This window comes from Diplotaxodon limnothrissa, linkage group LG6 (genome assembly GCF_057381915.1).
Source record: "Diplotaxodon limnothrissa isolate DT_005_m linkage group LG6, D_limnothrissa_male_GT1.1, whole genome shotgun sequence".
Taxonomy (NCBI): domain Eukaryota; kingdom Metazoa; phylum Chordata; class Actinopteri; order Cichliformes; family Cichlidae; genus Diplotaxodon; species Diplotaxodon limnothrissa.
In genome coordinates, this window is record NC_140601.1 from 41,193,472 (window position 1) to 41,205,506 (window position 12,035).

Consider the following 12,035-nt stretch of genomic DNA (forward strand, 5'->3'; position numbering starts at 1 on the left):
TTCCTGTCTAATATATCCACTGGCTTAACTGTGTTTGATTTAATCCCTGGAAAACCAGATTAATGCTCTCTGTTGCCGTCATCAACACGCTTCCAAAACAACTGTTGTTTCTATGCTTCCAACAGGAGTTTGTGATGATTGTGGTGTTCGGGTTGGAATTCATCATCCGTATCTGGTCAGCGGGATGCTGCTGTCGCTACAGAGGATGGCAGGGTCGGCTGCGCTTTGCCAGGAAGCCCTTTTGTGTCATCGGTGAGTCTTTGGGCCACGCCTTTCTTTTTTCTTTTTTTTTGGGTGATTAATTCGCTGCTTAAAGGTTTTGTTTTCCAGCTACAAAGCCATTCCCTTCTCATTGTTTCACCCTACAGTTGCCCTCTAGCGGACCGCTCTGCGTCCTCTCTGTGAATGCAGCCCATGGCACGCTATTGACCAAAGTCTGCTGGTGTCATTTTCAGCTGTGGTCAGGCCTCATAAGCGCAGAGAGCATTTACGTAATGAGGTTGCATTAACTGCCTTTTATTCTTTCCACTGTTTAGACAAGGATCGCTCTGCTGCTTCTTTCAAAGTACAGTAGGGCGCTCGCAGGGAGGGAGAGCAGGGCTCCGAGGTCAGCGAGTGCGTCGCAAGCTCCGGTCGTCACTGTTCAGCACTGACGGGGGAGCGAGCAAAAGAAGAGTGAAATATAAGTAAGAGATAAGGAGAAATGGAGAAGACGACGGCGTGTGATGGCGAGCGTGGAAAAATAATAAAGTGAGAAAGTAAAAGAAAGGATTTGAAGGATAAATGGAGCTGAATCATAACGCACATCCCTACAGAGAGAAACCCTGTGACTGTGCTGCAGTATAAAATGACTCTGTCTGCGTCTGTGTGTAGTTTTGGTCGTATTACAACTTTTATTATACTAATTTTAGTTTCTGTGCACAGACATCGACTTTAACTCCAGAGCATGACGGCAATTATTCTCCATCATTTGCAGAAAAACGTTTGGATTTTAAGATTTCAGAGTGATAGTGGGTGATTTCTTTGTGTTAGTGTGACTGAATCGGAAATATTGGTAGCTCTTCCCACTAAACCAGTGCAGAACCAGCTCTGGTTTAGTCCTCCATTGAACCAGCTCCCACTGTGGCCGGTTTGGAGACGGAACGCTGGGTAGCAGAAGCTGACGTAACTGTCATGGCAGTAAAATACTTGTGGGATAAATGTATAAAATAATGTGAATTTCTCACCTAATGTCAGTGACTAATTATCACTTTTTACTTGTAGCATGGTATAAAATGTCACAGGACAAGCTGGAAAATGCACAGATTGTTACCAGATTACTCCTGGATCTTTGAAGCAGCTGGTCTTTGAGGATGGTTTTAGTGTGGAGCTCTGATAAGGCAGGAATGAAGCAGATATCCAGCCTGCTACAGAGAACTGCAGGAAAACCAGATTCATAGATTAATGCTGTTCAAGGATTTATGAAACACAGAATTTGTGCTACTGGCAAAACTTTTTTGTTGTTGTTGTTGATTTTTTTCTGCCATGACTGCAGTTATTTCTCTATATGAAGATTTCTAAATGAGCAAACTCCTGGTTTATGCCAAGTTTAGCCCCTGGCAGGTTAAATGAAGTGAAACTGGTTGTGTAGCTCAGTCTTTCCTCAGTCTGGGCATTGCTGTATCGCCAGGATTATTGTTAGGATTATCATGAATTAATTTGACTTCAGAGATGCTGAAAGCCTTGAGAATGGCAAGACTTAAAGTGGATCATGTCTTTAGTGGAAAGAGAAAAATGTGAGTAGCTTTGAATGCCGTTTTATGCAACATCTCCTTGAGTATGATATGTAGGGTCAGTGACCTTTAATTGATCATAGTGTTGGTTCAGGTAGGCCATGAAGTCAGCCTACAGCTACCAAATCTCAGGTAGGTTGCACTGTATATGCTACTTTAGCCTTCACACAGGTGCTGCACACCTGCAAGCCACTTTGCAACCAGCCTCCATCCAATTATCTCCGTTTCTGACTCGGTGTCCTATCAGTGATGTCAGCTCGGTTATGTGCTGATGTTCTTCTAGAGCCATGTCAAACATAAGTGGTTGTAGATGGAAACAGGAGGGCTTGTTTTTACTTCAGTGATTCTAAACAAACTCTGTGCATATTTGTGTGATAGTTTGAAAGTGCCTAAAGGTGTAGAAAGTGAGCTCATCCAGACAGCGGTGAATCTTACGAATGATTTATTTGTATCCAACCTTGAAGAACACAAATGTATTTTCCCTTTTCTTTAATTCTGGATTTAGAAAACTCTGTAAAAGCTACAGGACAGATTAGCTTTTATACAGACAGGAAAAATCTGTATGCTGTATTAACCACTGATATTTGCGCAGATAGTTAAAACATTTACAGAGTTCAACACACATTTAGAGAAGAACACTAGGGTGATGGTACTGTCATGCTAACATTTGCACAACCTGGGGAAAGTAAACCTGTCTGACTCCTGAAAATCATTCAGGAGTCAGTTTAGGTATTTATACTTGAGTATTTCCATTTTAAGCTGCTCTGTAAGTGTAATAAAAATATTAATCTTGTAAACATGAGTGCTTTTAGTTTTTATACTTTTGCTGATAGTACTTTTTAAACTCGAGCAACATTTACTTTAATGGATGCACGGGATCTGACTGATCTGTCTTACATTAAAATGCTTTAATAATGCTAGAATAATAAGATATCCTGGTCTGAATATCTAAAAATAATACAGCCTCCAGCTGAACTCATTTAAAATGTTCTTCCTTTTGCTGTTACTTTTGGCCCAGAAGTTAAATCATTTCTTCTTCTTCTGTGGAGTCCTTTAAGCAGTTCTTTTTTTCTTTTCACTTTGGCTGCTGCATCGTGCCCAGTGGAAATTCTGTTAACCAGTTTATTTGTGGCAGCAGGGCTCCCTAATTACTCGCGCTCAAGCAGCTTCACTGGAGCCGTACGGCAGCATGTTGATGCCAAAACAGCCGAACGCCAAAGGAAGTTTCTGTGCTCAGAATAAGCACCGCGTGCAGAATCTTCATGTTGATATGACGTTTTAACCAGCGTGATCTAAAGATGTGTTAGTCTGTGACTTCAGAGCGACCAACATTAACTCGCAAATGAAGCGGGAATGAAAACTAGCATCGCTTTAACTGGTGTGAACAGGTGATTTGTCCCTGTGAGTCATTTAAAAGACCAAAGACTCCCCGGGGGTTAAAGGAAGCATGTCCGCTGACAGCCTGAGTAAATGACTCCATGGTGGCTGTGATGCACATGGCTCGGCCCTTATGGAGATGCATCTGAATGATGCGCCTGAGGATGGACTGTCATAATATGCAGCTTTCTTGTGTTTGTCTGGTTTCACGCTCACATTCTTTCGTGTGAAGTTTTGCCTGAAGCTCAGAACACTGTGTTTCAAATGAAGACCTTCAAATTGTGATCATTCATCACAATTTGATCATATCAACCATCAACTCTGCAGGTTTGCATTCGGATCTGTTCTGGAAACTGAATATGTTCTGCATATGTGCACTTGCTGTTGCTGGTCCTGCTTGCCCTTACATGCTATCAATGTCTAAAGTTTTTAAAAATCTGCAGAAAGTGCAGCTTTGCAGTGGAGGTGTTTAAAAATGGGAGGCCGCCCACCGGTCTGTGTAGTTTCATTGAGAAGCTGAGCTCTTTGTCGTCTTTAAGTTCTAAACTGGGAAGAAGTTGGTTTGTGAAAAACTCAGACTGAAATACACAATTTCTATCCTGGTTGTGGAACACTGGACCTAGAATGATATTTAAGGATAAGTGAGGATAGGAGTTTGTCCAACCAGTCTACATGTGTTTCGTGGACTTCATTCACCTGCATCCTTTGGTTTAACCTGTAGGGAAGTGCTTCAGTAGTACAGTGTATCTGGCCTGATGTTACAGGCCATTTAGTCCATGTACAAGTGTGTTTTGGGCGGGCGGTTTGGGCAGCTCCTCAGAAACCCAGATCTGGACAAGCGGATTGATGAATGGATGTGTGATGAGTGAAAATGTTCCTACATTTTTGACTTCACTGTTGGGGAGCTATCGTGAGATGTGCTGTCTGTAGGGCTGAATGCCTGTGTAGAGTCAGCTGGACTGATTTAAATCTTTGGATTCTTTGTGGGGTTTTTTTTTTTTTTTTTACTTTCCTCTGAGCACCTTCAAAGTCGGCGAGCTCTGCTGGTGCCCCTTTAATGTATTTGTAATGCCGCTGCTGCTCATGACCTTTCCCCTTTCTCTTCCTCTCCCCACTGTGGGTCAACTGATCTGTTTATTTATACGACCATCAGCTTCACCTCAACAAACATTCTCTCTTTTAAAAAAATGGGTTCAACTGAAGGACAGAAGGGAAATCCTCTTGTACACAGTGAAGTAAAATAGCACGGCCCGGGTGTAGAGTTTAACGCGGAGCATCGCCGAGATGGAAGAGACGGGGAGATTTGGGGGTTTTTTTTGAGTTGGACGAGGTCTTATTTGTCTGTGCTCTTTGTGGGTTTGGTGTTATTCATGTGCTTGCTGTGCTTTGTGTGAACTTCCTCTGCACAGAGTCAGATCTGTGTGCGTCTGCCTCTCTGTGCCCGTGTTTACGTCTGTCACAGTTTTTATGCTCTTATGGGAAATTAAAAGGAAACAAAGCAGAAGTGTGAGCTCTGCTTTCAGATATACAGCAGAGCACTGTTTTAGCCAATTACCTCTCCCTCTGCTGTGTTTGTGTAAACAGCAGATCGATGCAGTAGCCAGGCAACTTAAATCAGCATATACTCTGTATAGGAAGAGGCCATAGGCTGCTATTGTGCTGTTGATGCCTGTGGCAGATTATGTCATCTCCAGTAATATGGAGCCTTTGTTGGGCTGATTTACTGCAGTGAGCAGCGAGAGATGACAACGCTGACTTACTGTTATTGCTGCTGCATGATAGACGTCGAACCGTCTAACTGGCGTTCAGATGAGAATGAATTTTGATAGGATGGTTTCACGTTAAGATCAATAACAACAAGATATACTTGCTTCTGTTTTCTTTTCTGCTAGCAGGAGTGAGCAGTCTTTTCTTTTTTTTGGAGCTGTCAATGAGATGAGGGAAATAGTCGTGTTTTTTCTGAGAGCCAGTTTTCTTATTTTTTGAGTGCACACAGAACGTACACATAAATCACTACACATAATCGCTAGGGGTGCAACGATACTCTTATCGATATTGAACCGTTCGATACAGTGCTTTCGGTTCGGTACGCATATGTATCGAACAATACAAAATTTGTAATTTATTTTATCAACTTTCCTTCTGACGATGCTGTCTGTGTTGAGCGCTCAGTGAATCTGCGTTTGACTACTCCGCCTAGGCTGCACTGTCGAGCGCAGATCCACTGAGCGCTCAACACAGACAGCATCGTCAGAAGGAAGAGCGCAGGGCAAGCTAGCGAGACAGAAGTTAAGCTCTCCTTGCAACATGGCAAATTGAACCTCCCCCAACCTCATTCAGATCTGGCGTTTGGAATTATTTTGGTTTTCATGTGAGGTATGACCCTGAAGGTAAGCGCGTCATGGACTAAAGTAAAACAGTATGTTGGATGTGCCACGCAATGCTCAATTACATGGGTGGGAACTAGTGTGTTAGCGCAGTTAGCTCGTTAACGTGTTGGCCGTCTAGCCCCACGCAGGGGTAGCTCGTTAACGGAGATTTGCCGTGTTGTGGCGTTAACGTCATTTCAACGAGATTAACGCTGACAGCACTAGTGGGAACACAACGAATATGACTGCACATTTACGCAGACATCATCCTAGTGCAAAGACAAGTGGAAGCAGACAAAAACAACAAGCATGCATGCTGCAGAAGAACACTGCCACTAGCTAACTGCTCAGCGCGGCAACGGCATAGCAACAACAACAACAACACACAGGGCGCCCTCTGACCCCGGAAGGACACACCGTCGCAGCGAGAGGGCGTCACCCGTCACTATGGCAACATAAATAAAACATAACTGTACAAACAGAACCCCGAATAGCCCTGACCAGCTACATAGCCCCCACCTAAGGGGTCAGTCGTCCCCGACGACCCCATTACCCCACACAAAGTCCTGCAAATGTCCAGGTGCCTTCTTTTGGCGCATCGGCCGGTCACGACCGGCGGGGGGAAAGTCACTCGGGTCAGAACATGGGGTGCCACCATCATCCCACTTCTGACACCAATGTGGCGAGCTCAGACAACGAAGAGACGGAGGTATCGTTTGGTCTTGCTTCCCGTGAGCTAGCCAGGGAGCACAGCCGTTTATTGACATCTGCAGAAGAACACTGCCGCTAGCTAACTGCTCAGCGCGGCAACCGCACAGCAACAACAACACACAGGGCGCCCTCTGACCCCGGAAGGACACACCGTCGCAGCGAGAGGGCGTCACCCGTCACTATGGCAACATAAACAAAACATAACTGTACAAACAGAACCCTGAACAGCCCTGACCCGCTACAATATGCTGCTGAGAATATAGCCCATAAGAAGCGTATAGTATAGCTTTTATTTTGGAAAGAGCCATTTCTCTGTAATAAACTCTCTTTTCCAAAGATGAGTGATTCCCCAATCAGATACAGGTGTTACCGCGCCAGATCCGCGGCCCCGAACTGTAGTAAGGAAACCTCTGGCAGTTACTTGAAGGTTCCGTAACTGACTCGTAGCCAGCAACAGCTTACTATACAGGTCAACTCCGCTAGCAAAAAGATCGAAGGAGGCGTAGGAAACTGCTTCACCGAACTTTATTTCTTCTCTAAGGCACGAACACCGCGTACAGTGGGCTGAAACAGTTTACTCACAGCGAGCATCGCCGACACAACTCTGGCTGTCGACGGAGTTATTATATTCCTTTTATTTATTTTCTTTTCGTCTCTTCTGTAGCTAACCGTTACTTTTTCCCCTTCTCCGCTCTCTCTCTTCACACACACACCAGGCAGTCCCGCTACACACATCCCGAATACATTTCCCATCAGGCTTCATCCTTAAAGGGCCATGCCTGTAACACAGGGCTTGCAAAATCGCTAGCCGACGTCCCGGGGCTAGCGGGCTATTGTAGGAAGGGCTATTGTAGAAAGGAAAAATATATGTCAATGCTTTTGCATTCTTTCGGAAATGTAGCTGGGTAATTATGTCATTGGCATCGGTGAGCCACTGTCAATATGTGACATATTGAAATCGCGTTTGAATTTGCGCTTGTGTTTTGCTTTCACTTTGCAAATGTCCAGGTGCCTTCTTTTGGCGCACCGGCCGGTCACGACCGGCGGGGGGAAAGTCACTCGGGTCAGAACATGGGGTGCCACCATCATCCCACTTCTGACACCAATGTGGCGAGCTCAGACAACGAGGAGACGGAGGTATCGTTTGGTCTTGCTTCCCGTGAGCTAGCCAGGGAGCACAGCCGTTTATTGACATCTGCAGAAGAACACTGCCGCTAGCTAACTGCTCAGCGCGGCAACGGCATAGCAACAACAACAACAACACACAGGGCGCCCTCTGACCCCGGAAGGACACACCGTCGCAGCGAGAGGGCGTCACCCGTCACTATGGCAACATAAACAAAACATAACTGTACAAACAGAACCCTGAACAGCCCTGACCCGCTACAATATGCTGCTGAGAATATAGCCCATAAGAGGCGTATAGTATAGCTTTTATTTTGGAAAGAGCCATTTCTCTGTAATAAACTCTCTTTTCCAAAGATGAGTGATTCCTCAATCAGATACAGGTGTTACCGCGCCAGATCCGCGGCCCCGAACTGTAGTAAGGAAACCTCTGGCAGTTACTTGAAGGTTCCGTAACTGACTCGTAGCCAGCAACAGCTTACTATACAGGTCAACTCCGCTAGCAAAAAGATCGAAGGAGGCGTAGGAAACTGCTTCACCGAACTTTATTTCTTCTCTAAGGCACGAACACCGCGTACAGTGGGCTGAAACAGTTTACTCACAGCGAGCATCGCCGACACAACTCTGGCTGTCGACGGAGTTATTATATTCCTTTTATTTATTTTCTTTTCGTCTCTTCTGTAGCTAACCGTTACTTTTTCCCCTTCTCCGCTCTCTCTCTTCACACACACACCAGGCAGTCCCGCTACACACATCCCGAATACATTTCCCATCAGGCTTCATCCTTAAAGGGCCATGCCTGTAACACAGGGCTTGCAAAATCGCTAGCCCGACGTCCCGGGGCTAGCGGGCTATTGTAGGAAGGGCTATTGTAGAAAGGAAAAATATATGTCAATGCTTTTGCATTCTTTCGGAAATGTAGCTGGGTAATTATGTCATTGGCATCGGTGAGCCACTGTCAATATGTGACATATTGAAATCGCGTTTGAATTTGCGCTTGTGTTTTGCTTTCACTTTGCAAATGTCCAGGTGCCTTCTTTTGGCGCACCGGCCGGTCACGACCGGCGGGGGGAAAGTCACTCGGGTCAGAACATGGGGTGCCACCATCATCCCACTTCTGACACCAATGTGGCGAGCTCAGACAACGAGGAGACGGAGGTATCGTTTGGTCTTGCTTCCCGTGAGCTAGCCAGGGAGCACAGCCGTTTATTGACATCTGCAGAAGAACACTGCCGCTAGCTAACTGCTCAGCGCGGCAACGGCATAGCAACAACAACAACAACACACAGGGCGCCCTCTGACCCCGGAAGGACACACCGTCGCAGCGAGAGGGCGTCACCCGTCACTATGGCAACATAAACAAAACATAACTGTACAAACAGAACCCCGAACAGCCCTGACCCGCTACAATATGCTGCTGAGAATATAGCCCAGAAGAAGCGGATAGTATAGCTTTTATTTAGGAAAGAGCCATTTCTCTGTAATAAACTCTCTTTTCCAAAGATGAGTGATTCCTCAATCAGATACAGGGCTCGCAAAATCGCTAGCCCGACAGCGAGCTGAGTGTTGAAATTAGTGATTAAAAAACTCAATTTCTGAGCTCTTGTTTCATGTTTACGTAGCTGACCGTTTATGGAAGGAAGGCAGTGAAGCAAGGCACCCCGAAGCAAGTAAGATTCACTCCACAGGCCGTTAGAGGCATGTGGCGTGTATATTCGAGTCCATTCAGATATTAGTAATATTGAATATTTAATCAATTTTAGTATTACAGTAATATATATCTCCAGTAAATAGATCTGACAGCAGGTCAACTTATGCCAAGCTGGCCTCCAGGGTTATAATGCACAGTCGGGAAGCCTTTCTGGGATCATAAAGTTCTCTGGCACCACCCATAAATACCAAAAACTACACTTCCAGGTGGTCTCTGTGTGTCCACTTTCAGCACTGCTGATGTTTTATTATCACTCTGTGGAAGTCCGGTTCTGCCAACTTTCCCTCGGTTAAAATTTTTTCTTTAAATATAGACTCTGTGCACAAGTGTTGGTGCACACCTCTGAGCCTTTGAATTCAAGTGTTTCAGTCACAGGTGTATAAAATCAAGCACAGAGAAGGTAAAGTGCATAAACATGAATAATGCTCTGTTGACTCAGTAACTGCAGAGGTCCAAACTTCAGCTAGCATTAGCATCAAAATCAGTTTTCATAATCCACCATAATAAAAACTGTATTTCAAGTTTTTCTGATCTTTTTGTGGTCGTCTTCCTCTGGCATGCCAGGAGCTTCACGGCCTGGTTCCTGTAGCAAGGCAGCTCCTGTAGGTGTAGTGTGTTGGTGACCCAGCAGATTTGTCTGTATAGTGTAGCTTTGTATAGATTATTTCTGTTTGAAAACACATATTTATCAGTGCAGATCATTTTAAAGGCAGCTTCATAAAGAATTGTATCCTCTTCTGCTGGTAAGCCGTCGTTTTGTGTTTTCATTCCAGACATCATAGTGCTGATAGCGTCAGTGGCGGTGGTGTCAGCAGGTAGCCAGGGCAACATCTTTGCCACGTCAGTCCTGCGAAGCCTGCGTTTCCTGCAGATCCTACGAATGGTGCGAATGGACCGAAGGGGAGGCACCTGGAAGCTGTTGGGCTCTGTAGTCTACGCACACAGCAAGGTAGGCGAGGAGGGCATCTGCAGATCAAGCTTCTGATCAAGCTTCAGGGAATCTCAAGATGTTTCTGTAACGCTATGTTTATACGATTAAAACAATTAAAGGTGTTAAAGATGAAATGTTATCAGAATCAGAAAGGGGTTTATTGCCAAATGTTGAGCAGGTTTACAACATTAGGAAATTGCTGCGGTGCTTCAGTGCAAACATACTGTCATAAATTGCGATTAAATAGGCGATTAAATGCAGTATTTATTTATTTTTAAGCTAGTAGACTAATCTTGCATGATAGTTTGATTGCTCTTCCTTGCTATTTTGAGGTCACAGAGGGTTTCATGAGCATTCATCACCTACCTAAATGTTCCTGATAAAGTGTACACCAGCACAGCTGTGTTCCTACAGCGTTGTTCGAGCAGAGCAATGAGTCAGATTAGCTGCAGTCCCTGATTTGCAGGTAACACTGGGCACATTCAGAGGTCTTGTAGAGTTCAGAGCAGGCAGTTCAGCAGCTGTTTTAGCAGCACATCAGGAAGTTGGTCGCAGTGTTTTATCATATTTATGTCTAAACCAATAAGTGACTGCATCAGAGGAAGGTTCTGTAAAGGGTCGTGACCTATCACGTCATTATTTTATTTCTGTTTCTGACCTCAGTGTTCAGAGAAAAGTGGTTTTAGGTCGATGTGCATTAAATAAATGCTCCTTTTTCCACCATTAAACTCTGAATGACCTCTTTGACTTCTGCAGGAACTGGTAACCGCCTGGTACATCGGCTTCTTGGTCCTCATCTTCTCTTCGTTCCTTGTCTACCTTGTGGAGAATAAGTTCAACAATGAGTTTGCTACGTATGCGGATGCCTTGTGGTGGGGCACGGTGAGTTTGGAGGAATTTCTGTACTTTAGTAAAAAGCCCTGATAGAAATGATTTTTTTAGCAGCTGTCAGCCAATCTCTGCAGCCACCTGACCCTCCTGAGTTAGACTTTCTTGGACATCAGCAGAGTACAGGTTTTACTCTGAGTATTTTCAGATGAGTGTGTCGTGCTCTGGATGCAGAAAAGCAGAATCCTTGCTGTTATTATCTCCTGTTCAGCTCTGCCTCTGAGCACCAACAGCCGTCCATAAACATTAGTCCTGCACGGCTCCGTTAAACACCATTATTAATCCGGCTCAGAAATTCATAATGGTGTAAAATAGCCTTTGTCATGAATGGTAATCAGAGCCTGAATGAAAAATGTTCAGGCTTCCAAATCAAAGAGGTAGATAGATGGATATCTGTACAGATGGGCAGATAAAACCGGCACAGTAATAAAGCCAAGTAAGGTTTTTCTGCCAGTTTCAGTCCACGGCCAGATACATCTGCCCCTGTCATTAAATGGTGAATACACTTCATTAAATGCTCCTTTTCAGGCTTTTGTTGAATACATGAGAATGCTTTTATCCAGCAGTCATATTTTGATGCACTAAGTACCATCAACTTAAATCATTACTGCAATTAACTCTTTTAATTCTATTAAAACTTCACTTGCTGACATCGAGATGTTTGAGTCCCATTTTCATTGAATCTGAGGTTTCATATTGTCAAAACGCCCTCTCCGTGTATATCTGCACAACATCATCAGATGCTCGGTAGGTCTTTGCACATAAAGGACAAGAGGAGTGCACATTCGGTGCCTTAGAAAACTTTATTTTTTCAGATAAGGCAGAATAAACATTTGAGCCGCCGGCTTTCAGCAGCGTTCTTGGAACCAAGGCCGCACAGACTGACGCCCGTTAAAGCCTCTGCGCAGGTTTAATCATTCAGATGTGATTGCAGTGCTTGAAGGCATCATTTAAAATCATGTCTCTGTATGGAGAAAATCAGGCTGTATGCAAAAGGGAAAAAGATGCAAATACAATGGAGCGATGCGTACTAGAAGACATTTAACACTGAGCAGTCTGACAGAAATAAAAGCAGTCTTAATAGATTGGTGTAAGTAAAGCAGAGGATGCATTTTCATTCAAGTCTACTAACCAAATAACCCCTTTTAATA

General features: G+C 44.5%; 1 protein-coding gene across 3 annotated transcripts in view; it reads left to right on the forward strand.

Annotated features, from left to right (window-relative positions):
* LOC146631251 (potassium voltage-gated channel subfamily KQT member 5-like) overlaps positions 1-12,035 on the forward strand; it is a 141,765-nt gene that overhangs the window by 108,747 nt on the left and 20,983 nt on the right. For all 3 annotated transcript variants that reach the window (XM_085356472.1, XM_085356471.1, XM_085356470.1), the window contains exons 3-5: positions 126-252; positions 9,839-10,014; positions 10,753-10,878. In XM_085356472.1, the coding sequence (XP_085212598.1) occupies positions 126-252; positions 9,839-10,014; positions 10,753-10,878 (429 nt within the window). The remainder of the gene's footprint in view (positions 1-125; positions 253-9,838; positions 10,015-10,752; positions 10,879-12,035) is intronic.